Source organism: Toxorhynchites rutilus, chromosome 3, assembly GCF_029784135.1.
Source record: "Toxorhynchites rutilus septentrionalis strain SRP chromosome 3, ASM2978413v1, whole genome shotgun sequence".
In the NCBI taxonomy this organism is placed as follows: Eukaryota; Metazoa; Arthropoda; class Insecta; order Diptera; family Culicidae; genus Toxorhynchites; species Toxorhynchites rutilus.
This window is the reverse complement of record NC_073746.1, coordinates 247951993-247976880: the sequence shown is the minus strand read 5'-3', so window position 1 is coordinate 247976880 and position 24888 is coordinate 247951993. Positions and strand designations below refer to the sequence as shown.

Sequence of the window (24888 nt, the reverse complement as noted above, 5' to 3'; positions counted from 1 at the left end):
CATTGAAAATGTTCATACTCCGTTCATACTCCGGTCTCAAGGTCGCTCCTTCCTTCGTTTGTTCGATAATTAGATAAACAAACAAAACTCTATGGAAAATTGAATATACCAAGTGTTTCTAAATTTCAAACTCACACCGCTGAGTATTTGGTTATAGAAGGCTATCGTAATGGCACATTTGGGGTTTCTGTACGTTTCTTCAACTTAGGCAACGAAATTTGGACCAGTGATAGCAGATGTACATCATAATCTTTCTGTCCTTCATACGGTCGTCCGGAGCCATACTTGATTGTGCGGTCGTCCCGATCTGCATTTTCATTATCTATCTAACCTCTTTACTGCACGGTCGTCTCGATCCGCGCTTCAATAATAATCATTTTTTTGTTTGGTCGTCTCGATTCACGTTGTCATCATCATTTTATTTTATACTTATACGGTCGTCCCGAGCCGTACCCGTTTGTGGGTCGTTCCGATCCGCGCATAACCACTTTTGTTTTAATGTTTCATCGTACGGTCGACCCGATCCGTACTAAATATAAAATATTTATCAATTTGAACCTGGCTTAACTTGATTATTATTCCAGTGATTCAAATTTCCAGACATTCGCTGGAAAGCTACTGTCATTGCGCGCCTTTTTCAGTATATGTCAAAAAGCGAACGTGTCAGACGTGGTTTGCACGGTTTAAAAGTGGTAATTTTAACCTGGAAGACGACGAACGTTCCGGACCGCTGAAAAAGTTTGAAGATGAAGAATTGGAGGCTTTACTCGATCAAGATCCGCCACAAACGCAACAAGAACGTGCAGATACACTTGGAATAGCTCAGCAAACCATATCCGATTGTTTAAAAGCAATGGGAATGATCCGAAAGATAGGACTTTGGGTAGTGTATGAATTGAAGCCACGAGACGTCGAACGCCGTTTTTTCACGTGCGAACAACTGCTCCAACGGCATAAAAGACAGGGTTTTTTTTGCATCGAATCGTTACTGGCGATGAAAAGTGGGTCCATTACGACAATACTAAATGCGGGCAACGTATGGATACCCCGGCCTTGCATCAACATCGACGGCCGCGGGGAATGTTCACGACCAGAAGGTTATGCTGTCTATTTGGTGGGACCAGCTGGGTGTGGTGTACTGTGAGCTGGTAAAACCGAATGAAACCATTACGGGGGACCTCTACCGACGACAATTGATGCGTTTGAGCCGTGCACTGAAGGAAAAACGGCCACAATACGAGCAAAGATACGATAAAGTTATTTTGCAGTACGACAATGCTCGGCCGCATGTCGCGAAACCGGTCAAAACGTACTTGGAAACGCTGAAATGGGATGTGTCCAATCCCACCCGCCGTATTCTCCAGATATGGCTCCGTCCGATTACTACCTTTTTCGATCTATGCCACAAGGCCTGGTTGACCAGCACTTCTCAAATTCTGATGAAGTCAAAAATTGGATCGATTCGTTGTTAGCCGACAAATCGGCTGATAATTTCTGCAAAGGGATCCGTGAATTTCCAGGAAGCTGAGAAAATGTTGTGACTAGCGATGGGCAATACTTCGAATATTAAATTTGTAACCATTTTTGCAGAATACAGCATTAATTAAAAAAAAACCAAGAAACTTACCGGTACTCCTATTATAATTACGTGAAGGAAAGGAACTCGATCAACACATTCCAAATATCGAAGGATCGAGGTCAGCCAATAGCCAGTGTGTGGCCTACTATCAGAGAGATGACGTCGTCTCCAACCGAATTAGATCTAGTCAACGCAGTGCGATGTCAGCATTTTCGGTTTTTATGGACCAGTTGGTGGAGAAAAAAAAGTTGAGCGAGATCATGTGGATTTAGCCCTTCAGCTCGACATCTTCTGTTCCCGAAACCTCCTAGTATCGTCTGTGCTAGATTAATACGCTTCAAGATAGCCGCAGGAAGCAAGAGTTCCACAGGCAACTTTAGAGCATTTCAGGAATCGTGTCGAGCATAACGATTATTTGGCGGCAGTAGCACAAGATGCGACAAGTATGGTGAGTCGAGGCGATCTGGCGTAGTGGTAACATCCATACCTCTCACGCAGAGACCACGAGTTCAATTCTCACTCTCGAAATTCTTCCAAAAAAAAAAATGGAAGTAAAAGTGACGAATCAGCCGAAATGTGTTGAAAGTCACTATAATAGATATTCAAAAAGAATATCGCTCGTGACGGTCAAAAATATGAAAGTTCGCCCAACGAGATCCGGCAAGGCCTCAATTGATTCGGGAAAAAGACAAAATAATAACAAAATACAAACTGATGAACGCAAGAGTCATTTCCAGCCGTGTGAATCCCAACATGAAGCAGACAAGCAGTGGAGTCAGGTCGAAAGAGGAAAGACAGGAAGGGTGCTGTAGTGTGGTGTGTGAGTGTGGAGTTCGACGACATGATTTTCTCAACCCAGATGAGCAATGATGTGAAATGCCTATGCGTTCAACCACGCGGTATATAAAAAGACAAAGGTTCTCATGTGTTATGACCAAATAGGGTAACCCGTTCCTTAGCCGTCCATCGTCGACGACAAAGTAATGATCCAGGACCTGTGGCAGTAAGGAAAGAATTGGGATGAGCAGGTCAACGGCAAAGTTAACGTAATTGGCCAAAGGTGGATACAGATGATTGAGTATGTTATCGAGATCAGAATACTCAGATGTGGTTTCAGCGATGGAATTCGGAGAAGGGCTAGAATTACGAATCACATGAGTTCGTCGATGCTAGCGAGGCCATTTTTGTAAGGTCGATCGTCGTACATTCGACGAGTGAGTAGACCCGCAGTGCTGTCTTATCGCCGCAAAATTAAGGTAGCTCCACTGAATCATGGTCTATCCTCAGATTGAAGAACATCTCAACGCTGCTATATTCATAAAGTCATCTATCGGTCAAACTTCAAAACAGCGGTGGTCTAGACTAGATCTGATTCAAGAAACTATTATTTTATCTAGAGAGCAAATGACTTCAACGACCCAGTTTTCTGCAACTAACGGAAGAAAGAACCAATAACCGTTACTGCCGATGAAATACGAGTATCAATCCTGCATCACTTTCTATTGACGCCATGATGAGATAGCTATAGATTCTGACAGATTGAAAGTTATTTCGAGGGTCTGTTTAAAGCGCGAGTATCAAGTCATGCTTGTTTTCGTATTCCGATAGGCAATGTATGCGGAAAATGTTTCACGCGATCAACTCTGTTCATTTGTCGTTGTTTTATCGGAGTCGCTTTTTGGTCACAATCGCTGCAAGCTCATGGCGGTTTGAGTGGGTTGAGGTTCTCTAAACTAGTGCAATAAGCTCATTTTGAACGATTCCCGTGATTTTTCATTTATATTTATTTTCGTTCAAGAGAAAAAATAACGAACCAAAAGCAGTTTGAGCTAATGATTGCAATATTGGAGAAGAATCCGATAGTGGCCAAGAAATTGAAATTTGTAGGGTACTCCTGTATAGGTAGGGATACTTCAACGATGTGTGGAAAGACATCACATTATCATCCTATCTACACGAAAAATACTTCTATGAATCAAATAATTATCATGATCTGTGGCGTGAGCTCGCTAGAATCGACGCAGATGGAAGTGTACTTTTTGATGAAGTTCGACATCCTCCGATTCTTTGAGGAAACATCACATCACCGAACTTCTGGTGACCGAAACCACCTCCATTGTCGGCACGGAAACGCTGAAACAATAGTTTTCGAGATACGCCAGCTTTACACAATCACAAGACCTCGTTTAGTGGTGAAGGAGGGGAAACGCGATTGCGCATTCTGCAAGATTCGCTTTTCCAGATGTGCGTATAGCTCACCACAAACGTCCGTTCACTTACATGGGATTTGTCTACTTTGGACCGCTGCTGGAGGAACTGGAAAGGTTCGACGTGAAACGATGCATCGCATTCTCTACTTGCCTGACCATGCGTCCAGAACACCTATAAATCGTCCTCACACTGTCAACAGAATTATGAATTTCCTGCGTCCGTCGATTTGTGGGTCACCGGTGAATTATAGTTTCATAGTTCACAGATACAAGGTAGACTGATTATCACAATAGTAAACAAGATATGAAACCTATATTTATCTATAAACCTGTAGTGTCATTAAATATCGATATCGATATCTACAAACGCACTCAAGTTACGTGGACATTCGAAAAACTCCGAGTGGCTTGAAATTGTAGTACTTTTAAATGACAACGCATGGTGCTACCATTTCCATTCTAAACTAGCTCATAGATGCAATGGAAGCCATCGGATCTAGTGTGACCACTGCCGGTTGAAATAGTCATACGATTGTTGAGTTTATCTACAGCTTAGAGAATGTCCTAATGTACATGTGTTATCGAGATGAAATGTATACGGATCTTCGGGATACTTGTTGCGTTATTTTCCACTGCCAATAAGTAGACTATCAGAAAAAGTTTATTACCGCAATGATTTGTGGCCGACCTATTACGGGTCAACGACACGCACTCATTTGATCCGCAATATTTTGGATAATATCTTGAACATCTGACGATATTAACTTAACACACTCTTGGTTCATCGATACACCTGGATTTATAAATGCGTAGGGTAGGTTACTCAAATTGGGGATGGTTGCTATAATATTGTTAAGTTGATTTGGCAAGTCAGTGAAGAACTGTGAATAAAATTCAGAAAATTATAATTAGTTTTTCACAGCGTTCAAAAAAATCACCTACCTTATTGATACAGTTTCTTGAATTCGGGGAGCAAACCTTCAGCTGTTTGATGACAATGTCCACTCCCGCCTTGGCGTACTCCGTTAGCGATCTTGTCGTACTTGCTAGCCCTCGGGCGAAAGGATCTGCCATTGAGAGACAGTCCTTCAATCGACCAACGGAAGCGCTTGTCTGTGACAAACTCATAGCTTTCTGCTCAGAGCAAGCATTGAATGTCGAAGAGTAGAAATTGACCATGGTGCTTAAAATGTTTCTCACAATCTCCTGGGCGGGTACCATCACATTGGCTGTAACCGATTGTCGATATTCTTCCGATACACCACGTACGTAAGACGTGTAGTACGATGTGCCATACAGCTTATCGGTAGTCAAGTTGAACGAAGGATAGCGAGCCCATAGACCAGCCAGCGAAGTGTTTATGTAGCGGGTCACATCTTCAATGCTGTTCACCACCACATCCTGTTGTTCGTTGATGGTGCGGTTCAAATCCGCGGCGGCGGAGTTCAGCTGAGAAAGTCCGATTTGAATGCCTCCGTAGATTTTATCCGTGAATGTGTACCAATCTATGCCGTGGGTTTGCGAAAGAACTGAGAGTAGAATAACGGTCACGATGATGTTCTTCATGATTTCGTGAAGAATTAAATAATAGATGAATTAGATTCGATGATCTCCGAACTATTTATACCAAGAAAAGTTAGTTGAGCGTGTTTATTCAAGTGTATCGTTGTTTGCAGTTTTTTAAAAGTGTTTCCTCGACAAACATCAATAATTGAAAGGTTTGTATAATTTCAAAGTTGAGCACGAAAAAATCGGGAAAATAGATCTAAAGAAATATGAAAAATAATGTCTTTTATTTATTGAAAGGGGGAACAATTTTTGGAAAATTTCACAGAATTACGCTAAGAGTGAAAAGAGTCACAGTAGATATTTGTTGTCAGGATTAGTTCATTCGTTTACATCATGGCGTCACCGGAACAAGCGCTTCGTGAATCGATCTTGCAGTGAAAATCTAGGACAATCCGCTAGTGAGTTTTCTGAGGTAACATGAATTTCGTGTCTGATTTTGTCGTGTTCAACCTGCATTTGGTCTGCTTCCGAGCCAGACAGAGAAAATAAAAATATTGTGTATTCAGCAGCACTTCAATGAACCGGATGAAAATAAATAATGAATCTATATCTATAAAAATGGATTTCTGTCTGTCTGTCAGAACTCAGAAACTACTGAACCGATCGACATGAAAATGGGTATGTAGGGGTTTTCGGGATCGGAAAAGCTTCTTATGACACTTCGAGACCCCTCCCCTCCCTCTAAGGTGGGGCTGCCAAATGAAACACAAATTTCTGCATTACTCGAGAATCAATCAAGCAAATGAAACGAAATTTGGGATGTGGAGGTTTTAGGGTGCAATAAATGATTCTATGGTGATTAGATACTCCTTCCTCTCTCTAAAGGGGGGCTCCCATACAAATGAAACACAAATTTCTGCATTACTCGAGAACTAATCAAACAAATGGAATCAAACTTAGCATATAGAGGTTTTGCAGATCGATAAACGTTTCTATGGTAGTTCTATACTCCTCCCCCTTCTCTAAAGGGGGGCTCCCATACAAATGAGACACAAATTTCTGCATAACTCGAGAATTAATCAAGCAAATGAAACGAAATTTGCCATGTGGAGGTTTTAGGGTGCAATAAATAATTCTATGGTGGTTAGATACTCCCACCTCTCTTAGGGGAGGCTGCCATACAAATGAAACACAAATTTCTGCATGACTTGAGAACTATTCAAGCAAATGGAACCAAATGTAAAGGTTTTTGGGGGCAAGATTTATGGGGGGTTGCACTGAATAACTCGAGAGCTAATCAATCAAATGGAATCAGACTTGGCATATAGATGTTCTAGGGATCGATAAACGTTTCTATGGTGGTTTGACACTCTTGCGCTCTCTCTAAGGGGAGGCTGCAACACAAATGAAACACAATTTTTTGCATAACTTGAGAACTAATAATGCAATTGGAGCCAAATTTGCGATGTGAGGGTTTTTGGGTACGATAAATAATTCTATGATGGTGTGACCCTCCTCCCTTCTCTGGGAAGGGGAGGGGGTCCTATAAAAACAATGCAAATATTTCAACCAAACATATTCTAACCAAACATGACAATTGAAAATGTTCGGAAAACTCTGAAGGAAAATGGGAAAATTCGAAAAATTCAATTCACATGTGTTATACAATAGCTTGTCTATATACAATAACATATAGACAAGCGTTGTTAGTCCATTTTATGTTTGCGGTAACGAAATTGATCTTCGTTCGAAAGTGGAAATGGATTTTAATGTGATAAAACGCACACCTATATCGTCTTCTATCTATATAATCAAAAATGTATCGCTGAATGTGTTGATAAGAGCAAAACTCGAGAAAGGAATTATCCGATTTAGGGCAGTCATTTATTTCATGTAACGGAGAAACATGTTATTTGCAAGTGGATGAAAAATCTTGCACGAGAATTGTGTCTGAAAATAATCTGATAACATAATGTCGAGTTTTGGTAGAAGTACTGAAATTTTATAGTAAAAAATAGTTTTAAAGGGTAGATTGGAAGATTAATCAATGAACAGTTCTGCGATTGGACCCATGCATGTGCGCTTAGTAAGAAAACGTGAATGTGATAACGAAAAATAAATTTTGGGCGGGACGAAGTTTGTTGGGTCAACTAGTTGTAAGTAATTTTAAACCAATTTTGTGATGAAAAAAGATAAATAGAAATAGTAAAAAGATTCAAATTAAATCAAATATTGTTATATCAAATGTTATTTCTGAACGTAATCTCAGTTGTCACGCCTGGTGAAACTATTCGTAAATCAATTTAATTTCTCACAATTTCAGAATAGTGGATATGAAATCTCTCAGCTTCTTTAGCTAATTCGCCCATTGCACAACCCGAATCAACCCGGTTATGACCTCTTACCTCTTCACAACGGCTCGAGTGGGTGGCCAGTGTTTGAAGAAGTGTTGCCAAGCATCGTGTTCGAACGGGGAAACACAACAAGAGAAATCCAATGCAAATTAATAATAAACCAACAACTAAAACGCAGACCACCCGAGCCGTTGCGATTCTGTCTCATGGCTCCAGTTTGGGGAAAGGTCCCGAGGGGTCAAACTCGTCAACCGATCTGGTCAGTTTATTCGTTCGATGCTTACGTGGTGGGATTATTGGTTTGCACAAATCCGAATGCGGATGCGGACGTGTGATCCGATTGAAAGCAACAATTTAACGCTAGAAGTGCAAAAATAATTCAATCTGTATTGTGCTTAAGATCTTATTTCAATATGATAATTTTCAGTATCTTATCTGGAACATTGTCTCAGCTGCTCTGGGCATCGATACGTATTCAGTGTTACACTTTATAAAGCATAGTGCACAGAGGGAACAAACCCTCGACAAAGACGTCGAGTGTGGCCCCAAAATCAGGGCCTCCAGTGACGATAAAATTCCATTACGCGTTATCCATAAAATCAAATGAATATTACACTTGTGTCGGGCTAATGTCTTCATAGCCCGTAATTTCCAGCTCTCGATAAAGTGCTGTAAAATTTTAGTACCTATCCAATCATCAATTACTCCTCTGGAAAGCGTATAATTTGCCATTCCACAAACTGTAGCAAATAAATCAATTAAACCCCGACTAAAGCGTCTTGTTGCCAAGAGGAACCTTTCGGGGCGTTTTTCTTCCCTGTCCACCCTGGCCGATATAAACGGAATTACACCGGACTTTATGTACTCGCGAGTTATTTACGTCCGAGTAATTGTTCTCCGTCAAGCTGTTACTCTTAAAATGTAACTGTTTTCTGTTTTTAAATTCGTACGAGTGACCCCATACTGGGTTTCTTCTGGGTGGCATGCATCTCGCCAGTTGGCCTGAGTTCGGTGATTTTTGTGTCGTGCAATATTCCAAAATTCAGTGACTTTTATGGGATGTCTTCTGTTTTTATTGCATCACTCTCCGCAATCCACGACGAATTAAGAGGGCTACATGCCGGAACCCAGATCTTCCCGTATCGGACCAAACGTATCACAAACGACGGAAGAACATGACATTAGACGGTGAAACACCAGAAGCTACTCAAGTTTTCGGTTGCTCTCCCAGCAGGGGAGATCCAATGCGCCAATGTGCCTTTTTATTTCTTCTTATTTTTTGCTTCTGTTAAGACCCCAATTCAACGCCCGTCGAATGCTCGAGCAGCAGCAGCCTCGTGTGCTCCCTCCTGCATGCCGTAGATACGTGTTGAAATTGTCCGGTTCCTTTCTTGTTTATTTGTGTAGTGATACTGGTGGTAGCTCTTTCGAACAATGCACGTTTGGGGCACTATTTTCGGACCTCGTGGATCAATCCAAATGATTGGTCATGCGAAGCTGATAGGCACGCGGGAGGTGGGACGGTTGAGATCTGGGTCAGCATTAGTTAATTTGTTGAAATGATCTATCAGTATCGTGGACAGGTTGATGCTTGTTTGATCATGAAAAATGCTTCCACGAGCCAACAGGTGAAATGGTGAAAGTGTACCAGCTTTAAAATTAGATCAAAATATGTTTGTTAGTTCATTGTGTAATTTTTGGGGAGTTAATTTCTATTACGTTCTTACGTTTTAGGGAAGGAGAGGAAGTTTACTTATTCGCGATATGCCTCCTCTTTAGTAAGAGATTTTAGGTCTGGTTTGGCTTGGTTCCAGAATTGGGGCCGATGGTTTGTCTGGCTCTGTAGGAACAACTGAAAATGGTTGATTGATTATCTTGCCCTCGTGAAAACAATACATGAACTGGCCACATGTCGCAATTTATTTTCTTGCGTCAATGCCCAGACCAATCGCGAATGCCATCGCGGTGGTCTTTTCCGCTCATAGGCGATTATATATTTGCTCCACCAGTGTCATTTTTCCACATTTTCAACCACTTAACTACTTTCTTCTTCTTCTTGAATGGCACTAACGTTCACAGAGGAACTTCGCCGTCTCAATCATGTCAATGTCCGATTGCAGCGCACAACAGTCTACCAGCTCGATAATATGCTCGTATGCTCGATAAAACTTGAGATCATCAGCATACGAAATCGTTGTTTCAGCGCTTTACAAAGGTCGTTGATGGACAGAACGAAGAGACAACGGCTCCAAGACACTGCCTTGGGGTACTCCGGAATGTATCTGGAAAGGGGCAGAGAATACATCACCATCTTTTACCGAGGAACTGCGCCCTGTAAGGTAAGACAGGATTCATCGTGTCAGCCACTCTGGAAGTCCTATTTTCTTGAACTTTTCAACAGCTAGTATGTGTGGTACTTTGTCGAAAACTTTGGCGAAGTTAACATATGCAGCGTCGACTTGCTGCCCCTTTTCCAATGTGTCCACCAAATTCGATACGAAGCCTAATAAGTTGGTTGTAATCGAGCGTTTTTTCATGAAACTATGTTGGTCGGCAGAGATGATGCATTTCGTAGACTGGTAGAGCAGATCGGGTACCATTACTTCGAATATCTTCGGCGTATGGAGATCTCACGAAAGTTTCCTATATCGTTGAACGACCCATACTAATAGATTGGTGTGACTGAGGCGGATTTCCAGATAGTGGGAAAACATTTCTCACTAAGAGAATGGTTGAACAGCATGCTTGATGGACAAGCAAGAGACCCATTCCAGCGTGACGTGACAACGGTTTGACTCACTAAAAACAGGTTTTTTCTCGTTTTCATGTATACATCACACGATTTCCAAATGGTAAACGATTTTAAAGTTGATTTGAGAAAATTTCCAACAAGAATCTTCAGTTGGAGAATATTTTGCAGTTGAATTCGCTTGTTGCCAGCCCAATACTTTTTTGACACATGTCTTTTTGCGGATTCCGACTTTTGAACATTAATGTTGTATTTTCAGTTCCGTTTCAATACATACAAATTAACTTTGTTCTATGATTTGGCAATGAAATATGAACGAAGATAAGGTAAGCCCATATCGTATGGGTTTTCCATATTTTTTTAGCATTTAGCGGCACAATTTAGCATTTAGCATCAGCAAACCGGAAGTTGAAATAAGATTATATTTTATATTATGGAATCTACGTTCATATATTGTTGATAAAACATAGGACAAATATCATTTGTATGTTTTGAAACGAAACGGTAATTAATGAAATTAATCATTAATGTTCAACAGTCCGAAACAGCAAACACTCAGGTGTTGCCACGTCACAAAAGTATTTGACTGACAACAAGCCAACCTAACTATAAAATATTCTCCAACTGATTATTCTTGTTGGAAATTTTCTTAATTTTATTATAACATTGTTTAATTTTGTGTGCTTTATTCATGAAAACGCAAAAAAGTGTGACAACAACTTCTGGAGACAGTTAATACTCCTCTATTTGTGGACCGATCTCAACCAAATTTTGTAGGTTGTTGACTTTCACTGTTTGCTCAGAGAAACCCAAGTATAAAAATGTTTGAATCTATGTTCATTTGATAAACTAAAAAAATGCTCTATTTTTGTGCCGTGACAACGCTTGTTTCTCATAAATTACAAAATGAAACGTATGTCTACCCACGGCTCTTCAAACAAGCATATAATCACCCATTCAATGGTATATAGACATTGAAGTTTGGTTAACCATGTGCAGAGATGTCTCAAGAAACACAAAAATAGTGAAAACCTAAAATATTTTAAATATAATTAAGTAGTTTTTTAAACTCACCTCTCTCAAAGGTTGGTGCAAAAAAATTAAATTTGTTGCAAAAAAATTATGATGTAATTAATGCTTATTCAAATAACGTTTTCAATTTTCTCCTAAAACTAGATTTGAAATTTGGTTTTCTGGTGCATAACCTCATGGAATGGGTCAAGAGAACTCGCACACTGTTTGATGAAAAATGGCGGTAATTGATCTGGTCCAGGTCCTTTTGATCCGTCGATAGATTGCAGCTTGAACTGGTCTTCGTGTGTTGATTCATTCGAGGCACGTTCACATCGAACTGCGGAATACTGTTCAGGTAGCTTCCAGTCAAAGGTGGTGAGTTATCACTTGACACACTTCGAAAGAAGAACGAGAATATATTCGCTGAACATTGCGACGTGATGGCAGCAATTCCCCGGTAACGCATGTTTTGAGGTATATCTTTCGTCGTTTTTCTATTGTTCACGTAACTCCGATTCTATCGTAACTCCAAAATGATTTCGTGTCTGCCTGCACATTATCTTCGATGCGATGATTATAGTCACGAGAACATCTTGCATTCAGAGAGTTGTATTGGGCCTCAGCTTCACGCATTTCAGTTGTACGTTGCATTTGAAGAATGGTTTCCGCGCTTTGCGAAGCCGATTTCGAAGAATACAAAATATCGCATTCAACCAATGCTGGTTTCTGTGAGACTTTCTCAACGGCACAATTGTACGAATAATTCCAGAAAGTTCATCGTCAAAATGTGCAACTGCTTCGTCCACTCCAAGTAATTGCTCCCAATTGACACGCTGAATTTACTCATTGAGTGCAATCATGTCACATCGATGAAAAGCGTACAGTGTTATTCTGAGACAGAAAAAGTCTGGGAGACCTTCTTATTTAGGCTGCTAAGACCGGAGTTGGTCTTGGCAGCGTAAGATGGAGAAGTACTGTCAAGGACCGGGTTTATTGGCGGAACGTTGTGAAGAAGATCTGTTCTCAGTGTAGAATCCTTCACAACATTCCATCAATAATTCCGGTCCATGGCAGCATTTCCCCAAACCCGGGCGACACTCATTCTTCCCAAGTTTTGCACCACCTGGTCCAATCACCTCGGTCGCTTAGCTCCTTTTCTTCTTGTTCCTACGCAATTCGGTGCGAGAACCATCTTTACGGAACTGCTGTCCGGCATTGCAACAACGTACTCGTTCAGCATTGGCGACTTTCTGAATGCTGGGTTCGTCGTAGAATTTTGTCAGTTTGTGGTTCATCCTCCTTCTCCGAACTCCGTTTTCTTTCACACCATCGTATATTGCTTTGAGCACTTGGCGTTCGAAAACACCAAGTGCTCGTGAGTCCTCTTCGAGGATCGTTCATGCTTCGTACCCGTAGAGAATTACCGGTCGTATGAAAGAAGTTTACACGGTATACTTCGTACGGGGTCGGAGTTGGTTGGGCCTTAGAGATTTTTGGAGCCCCTAGTAGGCACGACTTCCATAGATTATGCTTCTGTGAATTTCATGACTGTTGTTGTCAGTTGTTATCAACGAGCCAAGGAAGATAAATTCGTCAATCACTTCGAGCTCGTCACCATCGATTACAAAGTTACTACCAATAATGATTCTGTGACTACACTGCACATAGTTCACCGTTGCCTGAATCAGTCTTGTCAGCTTTCAGGGAAAGTCGTGTTCGTTCATGATTTTCTATAGCCGATTGTATCATATGAGGTTTTGAAGTCGATGAATATGTGAAGCGTAGGAATTGGATACTTGCGATACTTTTGGAAGATCTGACGCGGTGTAAAAATCTGGTCCGTCGTCGAGCAACCGGAGAGACCTAGAAGGAGGGAAAAAGATGGCCTGAGTTTTCGCCGCAATGATACGGATGTTCGAGCTGTTCCTTCAAGCCTCTCTGACTTCATAATTGATGATCTTGTCAGCGCACTGTTAAAGCTGTATCCAATCGGCAGGAAGACCATCATCGGATAATGGCCTGAACGGAGTTCCTGGTAGAAGACGGGATCCGAAATGTTTACCATGTTGGGGATGGAAAAGCTAGTGATTCTATGAGTACCGGATCGATTCAACGCGATCTGGAGTGGAACGATTTTGATTCCAGTAGAGTCTTGGAGGTGGCGAGGTAGATGTAACGGCTGCTGTATACGCAAAACATATGTTTTGCAAGTTGTGTAAAATGGGGTGCGGCTATAACTAGGAAGTGTATAATCAGTTGACTCCATCCAACAGACTTTGACGGTCGGAGTAATTTTTATGTGACTTCAATTTGCTGGCGATTGTCAGCTACAGTCACGTTCTTGTTCACCTTCTTGAATGATAAAATTGTTTTGTTATAATTGAAATGAGAGATCTATTGCCAGATCTTTACTGCTATTGCGAGATCTTTACTGCTTATTTCATTTTGCTCCTTCGTCTTTCTCGCTCTAACTCAATAAACCACGCTTAACTGCTGTCTTTTTGATTGGCTGCATGCACACAAAAGAAGGCCACACACGCACACACACTCAACATGCTCACTAACCTTTCTTCGAACCTGATGCGTGGCGCTCTCTGCTGAGTTCCTTCAGCGCCCTTTGTTCTCCACGCTGAGTCGTCCTCTCGTCAAACGGAAGCCTCTCTTTGCTGGGTCCCTTTGTGCAGCCTACAATCTCCCAGCAATCGTGCCACAACCTCGTGGGCTAGGCGAAAAACCGCCTAATCATCCTGATACAAGTGATATTACCGTCGCGTTATTCATTTATCACTACTAGCGGTCACTACAACGCGATTCACCCAAATGATTCTGTCTACACCTCATAATACGATCTTAAAGCAGGCAAACTAATCGATTACTTGCGGCATATCCGCCCGTTACAAGAATACACTTTTCTTCCTTTAATCGCACTTTTTATCAAAGCCAACACACCGCACAACACATGCAGCAAACACGCGGCCCAGTGAAAATGGCGGACACCAAATCGCCGCGTAAGACAATCGTTTCTTTTTGGCGAATGTACCAAGCACCACACCCGATGGCCAATTGCAAAAGCTAAGAGCTGAACGGACACTTCCAAACCGGAAAAGCACTTCCGTGGGAAGAAGACCAACCGCTTCCCGGGGAAAACAGGCACTTCGAAAAATTCTTCAATTGTGAGCGCAACGGCATCACACCACAGCTTTTCTGTATTCGAGCGGGACCGCACGGCTGTTCTTGTTGGCGTTATGGTTTCTTCACTCCGCGGGCACAATTTTCAGTTCGCTCGAGATAGTACAATTGATCGTGCTTGTATGCGGCGCCATTATTTCACCTCGCTAGCACAGAAAAATTTCCGTTACGTACGAGACGGAGCACTCGACCGTTCGGGTTGACGATCTAACAACTTCTGCCGTTCTTTAGTGTGGCCTAGCGTGGCTTCGCTTTGGCTGGTTTGTGTGTTGGTAAACGCCACACTCGCCACCAACATTTCTTCGTCACAGCTTTCGGCTGTGTTTCCGTCGTTTGCGATCATCTCCCGCAACCGGGATATGTTGTTGTATGAGAGAGCGCCGTGTGTTGCGTGTGAATTGTGTTGTGACTAACTAACATGCAGCAAATGTGACCTGATTATGCAACAGTACGTATTATCCCACTCATTAAAAATATATAATGTCTGTCTTATTGATTACTTTTGATAAAAAAAGACGGGTGGGTAATGTCGGGGACATAACCGGAGTGACGTAGGACTATACAAGGGGGACAGCTTTTGTTAAATATATATTTTAAATATATTGTTTTATTTTCTTCTCCTACGTGAATACCTACCTATCTACCTGAAAAGTGGATTAGTTTACTGTTTACTCTTTATGAAAATGTTGATGGTTCTAAAAAGAACCTTTGGTGTTGTGTTTTTGTTATCACTCGATATTCCCATCTTGTTCGGTTAAACCTTCCTGTTTAGCTATTGCGTTTGCCACTCGCCACAGCTTTCACAGTTGGAAAATTTCTTCCCATCCAGCTTGTGACATATTGTTCAGTAAATTACATTTAATGCGACGTGCCGGAGAAACACTTTGCCACTCACTGAAACTAATTGTTGCCTTGATGAGCGCCGAACCGAAGCTGCTCTGTTCTTGATGCGGGTTTTCTGATTGTCGTGAGCAGCTTTGCAAGCCAACTCGAGCACTCCGACGGCCGAAACTCTATAATCGCGGTTAGGTATACTGGTGCTCCGGCACCAATCCGTTCGGCCTGGTTACCCTTGCGGAGCAATAAGTGAATGCGACCAACAGGGATCTGGAGACCTGCACGGTTCGAGTGAGACTTTGCCTTTCCCTTAACTTGTCCTCCTTTGTTACGTCCACGATGCCGATGCCGTACAACCACACGGGTTTACGGTTAGAAAGAAAATAAGATTTTTTTGTGGTCCGCGTGTTTTATACTCTAGCGGTACACACTCACAGGATAGAGACAAATCGGCAGACTCAGCCAGAGGGGCGAGTCCAACGGGACGAACGAATGAGCGTTAAAAGTGAGCGATGGCAACAAATACATTCATTACGATTTGTTCCCTCGTTGGATTCACATGTAGGCTAAAAAGGGTCCTTTTCAGGATCACAAAATTATCTTCAATCTAAAGAGTTTATTGTTTTGTTATCACTCGATATCCCCATCTTGTTCGGCTAACCTTCCTGTTTAGCGATTTGTTGCCACTCGCCACAGCTTTCACAGTTGGAAAATTTCTTCCCATCCAGCTTTGTGACATGTTGTACAGTAAATTACATTCAATGCGACGTGCCGAAGCGCCACTCAGTATCGCATTGGAGGCGATTTTAACCTGTAATTGAACATTTGCGATGACAGTGGTACAGTGTCGACTTTCAACGTGGGGTCATAATTTGGATCTCTATGTTTACAAAAATGTCCAACTAAATAAGTCGCATCACATGTCCGTCCAATTAGCTAAATGTCGAACTAATTGTAAATTACTGTACTTTCAATCTGGAAACAATTTAAGAATTGGTGAAAATTGAATAATCAGGAAAGTTCCCAACTATCAATAAGCTCAGAACAACTGCCAAATTCACATACATCAGGTCCTGGCAAACAAATTATGAAACAATCAATTTGTGTTTTATTATTATTTTGGATAACATTGCATTGCATAGCATTGAACTGTATTTCCTAAACTCTTTTTTGGAAGGTTTAATGGCCCTGAAAAGCGCCTTGTTTTATGGAATGGTTCCAATTTAGAAAACTTAGTACTCGTGGTTTTGAAAAAAAACCATTTCGAACGCCCTCGATGCCACCTTGTTCTGGATTTGCCACCAAAGCAGTTTGTATAAGGGTGGGTTTAGACTAGTGATATATTCATGTGAAGAAATATGATGAGATTTATAGAAATCGCATCAACCGTTTACACTAGCGTGAATTTCTATAATAAATATATTCATATTTTCGGTGAATTTATTCACCTGAAGTAGAACTGCATCCAACTTTAGTGATTTCTCACCAGTGAGAAATTCACAAGCGTTTACATATGCTGAATTTATTCAAGTTATATATACCTCGAATAAGTGTATCACATTTATTCTCACCCGTTTACACCTATTTTCACGTGAATAAATCCATCTATAGCTATAGATCTCTCTAATGTAAACCCGCCATAAAGAACAAACTTTTTTCTTCTGCTACCTAATGCCGTTTTGCGATTGCGTTTGCCACTCGCCACTCGCTGCAACTACCTGTTGTCTTGATGTCCACCGAACCGAATGTGTTCTGTTCCGAATGCGGGTTTTCTTATCGTCGCGAGCAGCTTTGCCAGCTAACTCGATCACTTCGGCGGCCGAAACTATATAACAGCGGCTAGGTGGACTGGTGCACTGGTACTAACGCGCTCGGCCTAGCTACCCTTGCGGGGAACTCCAGATCAACACGGTTCGAGCGGGATTTTGCCTTTCCCTTCACTTTTCCTCCTTTACCATGTCCAGACATGGCTGCTTGGGTTGGTTTGTTGATGTTTTGTGATGCGAACCGATGTGGAGTACGGTTTGAATGAGAATGATCGTTACGACAGCGGAGCGGGGATTTTCAAGCTGACTGGCTGGCTCGAGAATTACGCATGTGTGAGACTGCGACCAATGTTTCGTTCATTTTTTTCTTTTTCCTTTCCAATCGTGCTTCATTCTATTTCGCTGCTGCTCTGGTTGCCCGTTTTGGTCGGTACGATTTGAGGAGCACAAAATGGACCAATCAAAAATGGGCACATAGTGCATTTTGACAATGCTTGATATTTCACAATTATTCAATTATTTATCTCAAGAAAAATGAAATGTTATTCGTTATGATAGATGCGTAGATATATTTCCTATCAATTGATGCAAAAACCTTTGCGATCTATTGAGAAATGCTCGAGTTATAAGCGTTCCAAATCTTGCATTTTTTCCTACTTGTTCAGTGCCTAGATTTCCATTTCACCCCCTATATCTTCCGGTTAGACGTAGTCCTACGTCAAAAGCCTGTGAAAAGTGTTGGCGGCAGCTAGAGTTTCCATCATTATATGCCTGCGACAAGTACAAAGCTTTCTGTTAGGGGAAAGTAGGTAAAGACGGACACCCTAAAGTGTAATCTCAATTTTTACACATATATAGCTTTCATGATCGTAGTTGTTGTACAAATTGAAACTTCAGGTCCTTTTCTATCATAATTACCGTTGATACTAGTAAATTTATTCCAACATTGATGTATTCTGGGTCATTGAAAAAAATGCATCGAAATACTATTTCTTCACATGGTCGGGAAAGACGGACATCTGGAATGGGTAAGACGGACACTAAGGTGGGAAAGATGGACACTTACGGAAAAGTTGTAGTTTTTGTACGTATTTTAGTGTTTTCAGCATTGGGGAGTGTTCTTGAATTACGCTACGATTCGAAAGGCTACTCATGTTGTTCGTGGACAGTTTCATCCTTGGAAGGGGACGACTGAAGAGGTCAAACACATACACTCCATGCAAAAATTTCTGGATTTTTGCGGGCCATTGTCCTCGCAAAGGAAGGAAAAGGATCTGAAATAGCCAACAACCTGTCCACGCATATTTTAAATGACCTCCTAGGAAGACGATAATTCATTTGTAAAGTTTAATGATACACTTAAAAACACACGAAAGTTTATTTATAAAGCATTAAAACAATTCATCGATGGTTTAAGTTCATTTGAGTATTTAAATTAATTCAATTTTCAGCGGGAATAAAAAAACAAGAAAAAAAGAAGAATCAAGAGCAGTTCTGACAAATAGTTGCAGCAGAAGTAAAGCATTCAGCGTGGAACCATGAAAGGCATTGTAAGCATATTGTCCAACCTGTCCCGAAATCTGAATCAGAAAACTGGCTTCCGCATTTCTCGCATGGATTATTAGATGTGGTGTCCCCTTTGCCCTTATATTGCTTAGGCTTCTTCGAATAGCGTTGTTTTTGTTCTTTTTTGATGGATTTAATGTCTTTCGATGCTTTCGCCTTCTTCAAATTGTCAGCGTATTGAGCAGACGTTATGTCAGCTGCCTTTTCTGCTTGGCGTTTTCTCTTCGTGACTCTCGGGGTGACCATTTTCGGTAACGGAAGTATGATTGACGGAGATATTTCAAACACCGGGTTATTGGCCGTTGAGATGCTGTCCGGTTCTGCGAAATCAGCCATGATGTCTTCGCGAAGCACTTGAACTTCTTTATCCTCACAGGAAATGCGATTTATGGTCAAGATGCAATCGAAACGTCTCTTCTTCACGAATAATCTCAGGATCGGGTTGATCAGTCACCGTGGCCGGGGCAAAGACATCATCGGAAAAAATATTGCGATCAAATGGCCAAATTCTTGTTTTTTCGAACCCATTCTCAGAAATTTCCGTAGTAGCCGCCTTGATGAATGCAGGTTTCATGAGCTCGGCAACGTCATATTGGCTGACGACTTTACCTGGATTCTGTTGTAGGAAACGCTCTACTTCCTGTGCGTTGAAGTTTGTTGCTAGTGTGAGGTGGTAAAACTAGAACCTTAACAAAGTTAGCTCTAGCTTTCTCGGTAAAAGCTAGGTTCTTCGTGTGCGACGAGTGGCCATCAATTATGAGCAAGGCAGGACTGTCTTCAGAAGGTTTTACATGCTCCAAAAAGTGATCGAACCACTCATTGAATATTTCGACCGTCATGTAACCCGATGCATTACAGGCAAATTTGCTTCCACGTGATGCCCCTTTCTTCAAAGCTTCGTGCATCCGCATGCGAAGAAAAATGAAGAACGGCGGAAGGTGCTGTCCGGTTGCGGACATGCACATTACTGCCGTAGCTGTTTCTCCGCGTTCCACAGATGTAATACCACCAACCTGTTTTTTGCCTTTCAATGCCGCTACCTTAGACTTCTTCGGAGGAACCTGTAAGAAAGTATGAATAAAAAATTAAACTGATTTTTAAACTAACTACAATGCCAAAACAAATACTAACGGTACAAACACTCTCATCGCCGTTCAAAACACGATCTGGCATCAATTTGGGATCTTTCAGCGCTTCTTCCAGCAAATCGTAAAACGCAGATACTGCTGGCTTATTGAAGCCTCTGGCTTGGGCGGCAGAAGTAGCTTCAGGTTTACGGAACGACAATTTGGGATTTCGTTTCAGAAAATTGCTTAGCCAAGCTTTTCCAGCCATCTTGGTAGACTTGTTGAATCCATTTTTTTCGGCCAGATCAAAAGCAAGCTTTCGAACATTAGTCATCGTTATTCCATAGAACCTCTTTTCCAAATACAACAGATTTTGTACCAGCTCCTCTTCTTGTTGAGAATTGAATACGGAATCAAGAGGTCCTAGCCGAGTTGATACAGTTGGACTTGTGAGGTGGCGAATCAGTGTGGATCTTGGAATTGCGTAACTTCTTGCTGCTGTCTTCACCGGCGATCCACTTTTTACAGCCTTAATGGCTTGTTCCAACTGCTAAGCGGTCCATGACTGCCGGTTACTCTTGCGCTTGTAATTTGTAGGCATCTTTATAGTAACGGTAACGGTATTGAATTAAAGAGACTTTAAACTCAGAGAGTTCATTCGTCTCTAAATTTATAGTAAAACCAAAAAGTTGTGTTAAATACCCTAGGAAAATACTAGTGTCCGTCTTTCCTTACCTTAATGTGTCCGTCTTGCCCGAACTGGCAGCTTTTTTTTCGAATGACCGTAGCTCTTCCTATAAGCGTTGAAAAACCTCTGATTTATCCGGATAGTTAATGATGGACTAAATAAACACTTACACGTTGGAGGAACACGTAAAAAACAAAAAATCACGAACTTTTCGCTATTTTCTACGGAGTAAAAATCACATCGAATGGTGCACCCGCGAAGATAATTTTTGTTTTGTTTACAAGCTTGACAGTTCACTCGCTGGAAATCAACAGTGTGTCTCGAAAGTATTGATACACTTTATTGAAAGTATTTGCACTAAAATATTTCAAAAAAATTTAGTTAATGAAATATTAAAAGTGTCCATCTTACCCGCAGTGTCCGTCTTTACCTACTTTCCCCTATAGATGCGGCCTTTATAGTGTTAATGATAAATCTTGATCATCGCATAGGCGAAAGACGGACAGGGCGGGTAAGATGGACACATATGTATTTGATGATAAAATAAATTTTTATTTTAAATTTCAATGATGTACAAACTTGCAATACAGTGTATCAACATTTTTGACACTTACTGTTTACACCTAGCAGGCCTCCTGTCAAAATCGTAAATGAAAAACATAAAAGTGATCAAAGAACAGTTCGATGTAAATTTCCGTCTGCAGAAAATAAGGTTCTTAGTCTTAGCAAGCAATTTTTTGGGTATTTTTCCGAAAGTTTTCTCATTTTTATTCCAGAAATATTGATGTTAAAAAATACGAATCAAGTCGGGTAAGACAAACACTCCACCGAAGGGAAAGACGACCATTTTGTTTTGAAAACAATTTGATTATCTCCTCCTTCTTTTTTTTTGACGTAGGATTACGTCTTTCGGGAACATATTGGGGTACAAATTGAAAATCGAAAATCGAGCACATCGTGAAAATTGTCCAATTTCAAACGCTTATTGCTCAGTCGTTTCATGATGGATTGATGAAATTTTAGCGTTAATCGATTTCGGCACTCCATAACAATTTTTTATTTTGAAGAAAATAATATATGTCATGAAACTAACTATCGAACAATTGAAAAATCTCAACCCTTATTCTAACGGAAACACCCACTTCTGATTGGTCGAAATTGACGACACATGCGGCGGGTCCCTAACAGAGACATCAAAACCAAGCTGCCTGGGGGAAATCGGCATTGCAAATACATGAAAGTAGAGGGAGCTTTTGTTCCCACCGAAATGTGTTCCCTGACAGAGACATTAGAACCAAATCATTATCAAAGAGTTCAACGATGTGATTCTTCAAACATATCCAAAATCAACAGATAACCCAACGGAATCCTACGTCAACTATGCGGTCGTGTCTCGGATACAGCCCCCCTGTGACTTTTTTTTTAACAGATGCCTTCTAACTACGTTTGCAAGAGCAACTGGAGGTTATGGACGAACCAGCGGATGGAGGAGAATTTAAAAGCTGTTAAGGGAGGGTTCCCCGTGAACACAGTTGCGTTGAATTTCCACATTCCAAGAACAACACTCATACGGCACCACAAAAATTCCAAATTTTCACCACAACTAGTACAACTTCCAACAGTTTTTAGTCAGCAGTAGTAACAAGTGCTACAGTGGTAGACATTCGTTTAGCCGCATCCTATTTTTCCTCAATATTTTTAAAAATAAGTAAATTCTTTGTACAGTTTTGCTCATAAAAGACGATTATTGTTTATTTTCATCGAATTCATTCTCAAAAAAAGTATAAATTTACTTTTGGTTTTCTAAGTAATTCAAATATGTGGAATCAGGGTGGACATTCGTTTAGCCGCATCCTAAAATTTCAATAAAAGAAAATTTGTGCAGCAAATTTCGAGTCCAATCGGTAGCTAATATTTAGTATGTCCATTTCGGATCACTTTGAAAACTCGATTTGGCATCGAGTTAGACAGCTTTTAAAGTGTTGCCATATTGGTTATAGCCCAACACTCCTAAATTACTGCCTTGAGACTGCCTTGAATGTTGTCAAATTGTCATCCGTTTGCATAGACCATCTCGGCCAAGATTCTCCATAGGTTCTCTATGGGATTGAAATCGACTGCTAGCAGGTCATTCAAGAAGCGGAATGTCCTTCTCGGCAAACCATGCCTTCGATTGCTTGGAAACGTGGATCTATGCATAATCCTGCAAAAAAACGACATCCTCGGTAGCGTTATTCTCAATATGGCCAATCAAAACGTCCTCCAGTAATTGAAGATACTTTTCGGAGTTCATTCGGGTGAAAATGAAACAAATGAGAAGCTTGCTGTGATAGGAAACGGCTCCCCACACTGTCAAACTTCCGCCCCCAAAGTTTCGCTTGGATCTCACGACATGCCGTTGACTTAAATTGTACCAATAGCAACTGTAACAGTCCGGACTATCCAAATTGAACTTTTTTCGCCGGAAAATACAACATTCCTCCATTCTAGTTTCCATTCCATGTATTGCCGGTCGAAAATGAGATGGTTCTGCTCTTGGGTGGCGGCCAGTTTCGGCTTCCCTTGAGGTTTCTTCCACATGATGTTTGGTGACTCATTCAAGATGCGCGCAATATGTCTCTCCGTTACTGGAACAACTGATTCTGCCTTAATGTATGAGCAGGACATCGTTTCCTAGTTGCTTCGTGTCTTATTCGACCTTTAAGTGGCAATGTAACTTTGGTGTTCCCATTTGTTGGTCGTTATATTCCATATTTCTGGCACTATTTAAAGAAATTCCGTACCACTTTCTCAGATAGACCAATTTTTGTTACGATCGAGCGGTTAGAAAACTGAATATCTTTATTATTTTCCGCCCCTCTTCCGTCAATAGAATACCTTTCGCCAGTATTTTTTCAAAAAAACACAGATAAAGGCTTGGTGATTATGCGAAAACTCGATTTTTATGCGGCTAAACGTATGTCTCGGGAAAGAACGACGTTTGAATATTTATATCCACCGATGCCGCCTTGTGTGTATAATTGTGACGCACGTCCTTTCAATAAATGTGACTTAAATATACTATCACTACAGCAAATAAGTATCCCGATAAAAAGAACATTCCTAGTTGTTTTGTAAGTGTTTCAAGTTTTTTTTTCAAGTGCGGCTAAACGAATGTCTATCACTGTAGTGCGTCATCTCTTCGATCTAGAAAGGAGATTCTATGGGAAGTCCATGACGGAAGTGATAAAAGTGGCTTCCGAACTGCCGTATAATACCGACTGAAACATTCGTTCCATAAACCAACTCAGACGGCTCGGAAAGCCTGGTTCAGTGGTTTTTGAAACGTAATCCTAGTCGTTAACCCCTTGCCGTACGATTTAATTTCCAACAACAGGGCCCAAACACGAGCACAGTATGTCGTTTCGATACTCCGTTGAGTGTGTGTTTCTTACTTGCGATCGTAGCAGTCCCGCTTCATCACACGTATCCATTTCACATCGATAGACGACGAGTGAGGTTCGATGTTGTACGTTCTGGCACAGTCTAATAGCCACGAGTTTGGTTCGACGTTATACATGAAGGGGTTAATTCCGGATGTTTGAAGCTATTTTAGACATGATAAAATGAGAAAAATTACAAGGCCTTTCTAAGTGATTTTAGTCAAGCCTATTTTGTTCAATCATTTGTTAGAACTATTTGAAGACTTCAAAAACTTGTTGAGTACATCAGCTTGAATTTCAAAACATAACTTTCCAGTTAGTGTCCATCTTTCTCACCCCAGGTGTCCTATTTCGGATGCTGAACACATTAATTTTGCGAAATTTTTGCCTCTAAAACATTTTTATTATAAGAAAAGATTTAGACTGTCGTTTCGTGGTGAGATAGCTATATATTTTTTCGTGAAATTCACGAACAAAATCAACTTTTACTTAGGGTGTCCGTCTTTACCGTCTTTCCCCTAATAAATACAATGACCATCGAAACTCGTCCGTTGGTCTAGAGAGACATTCTCCTTTCAATTCTGAGTGATGTCTTCGTTCAACAATGCTCTATATTTTTTTTCGGTTGCTAGACTTAAATCATGTCCTGTTCATCTAAATTGAGTGTTCTGTGTAGATGATGTTAGCAGTTTGCTTTAAAATGGAGTGGAGAGATGGAGCAAAAACATTTTTTGTTAGCATGAAAGTTATTTCATTTATGTAATGCGAGGAAATTGTCGTTTATTTAAAAACTCGATCTGTTAGACATGTTTTGGCAACTTTTGGCATTTTCTTTTTATTCATACTTCGAGCCCAAGCCCGTATGCTCGCACCTTCCTCTTTACCCCGTCCATAAGGTTCTGTACAACGTCAGGTTGTAGTTTTTTTTTAACAGAAAT

General features: G+C 41.0%; 2 protein-coding genes across 2 annotated transcripts; both read right to left on the bottom strand.

Moving 5' to 3' along the window:
• Nucleotides 1–4432: 4432 nt before the first annotated feature.
• Nucleotides 4433–5368, bottom strand: LOC129777964 (uncharacterized). Its single transcript, XM_055784578.1, has 2 exons — nt 4732–5368; nt 4433–4670 (listed from the first exon to the last, which is right to left on the bottom strand). Exons 1-2 carry the CDS (start codon nt 5353–5355, stop codon nt 4488–4490), a joined length of 807 nt encoding a protein of 268 aa, XP_055640553.1. The 5' UTR covers nt 5356–5368; the 3' UTR covers nt 4433–4487.
• A 13775-nt stretch (nt 5369–19143) lies between these two features.
• LOC129774111 (uncharacterized) lies at nt 19144–20108 on the bottom strand. Its single transcript, XM_055777811.1, has 3 exons — nt 19914–20108; nt 19460–19834; nt 19144–19413 (listed from the first exon to the last, which is right to left on the bottom strand). The coding sequence occupies exons 1-3, from the start codon at nt 20106–20108 to the stop codon at nt 19144–19146; spliced, it is 840 nt and encodes a 279-aa protein (XP_055633786.1).
• Nucleotides 20109–24888: the final 4780 nt, after the last annotated feature.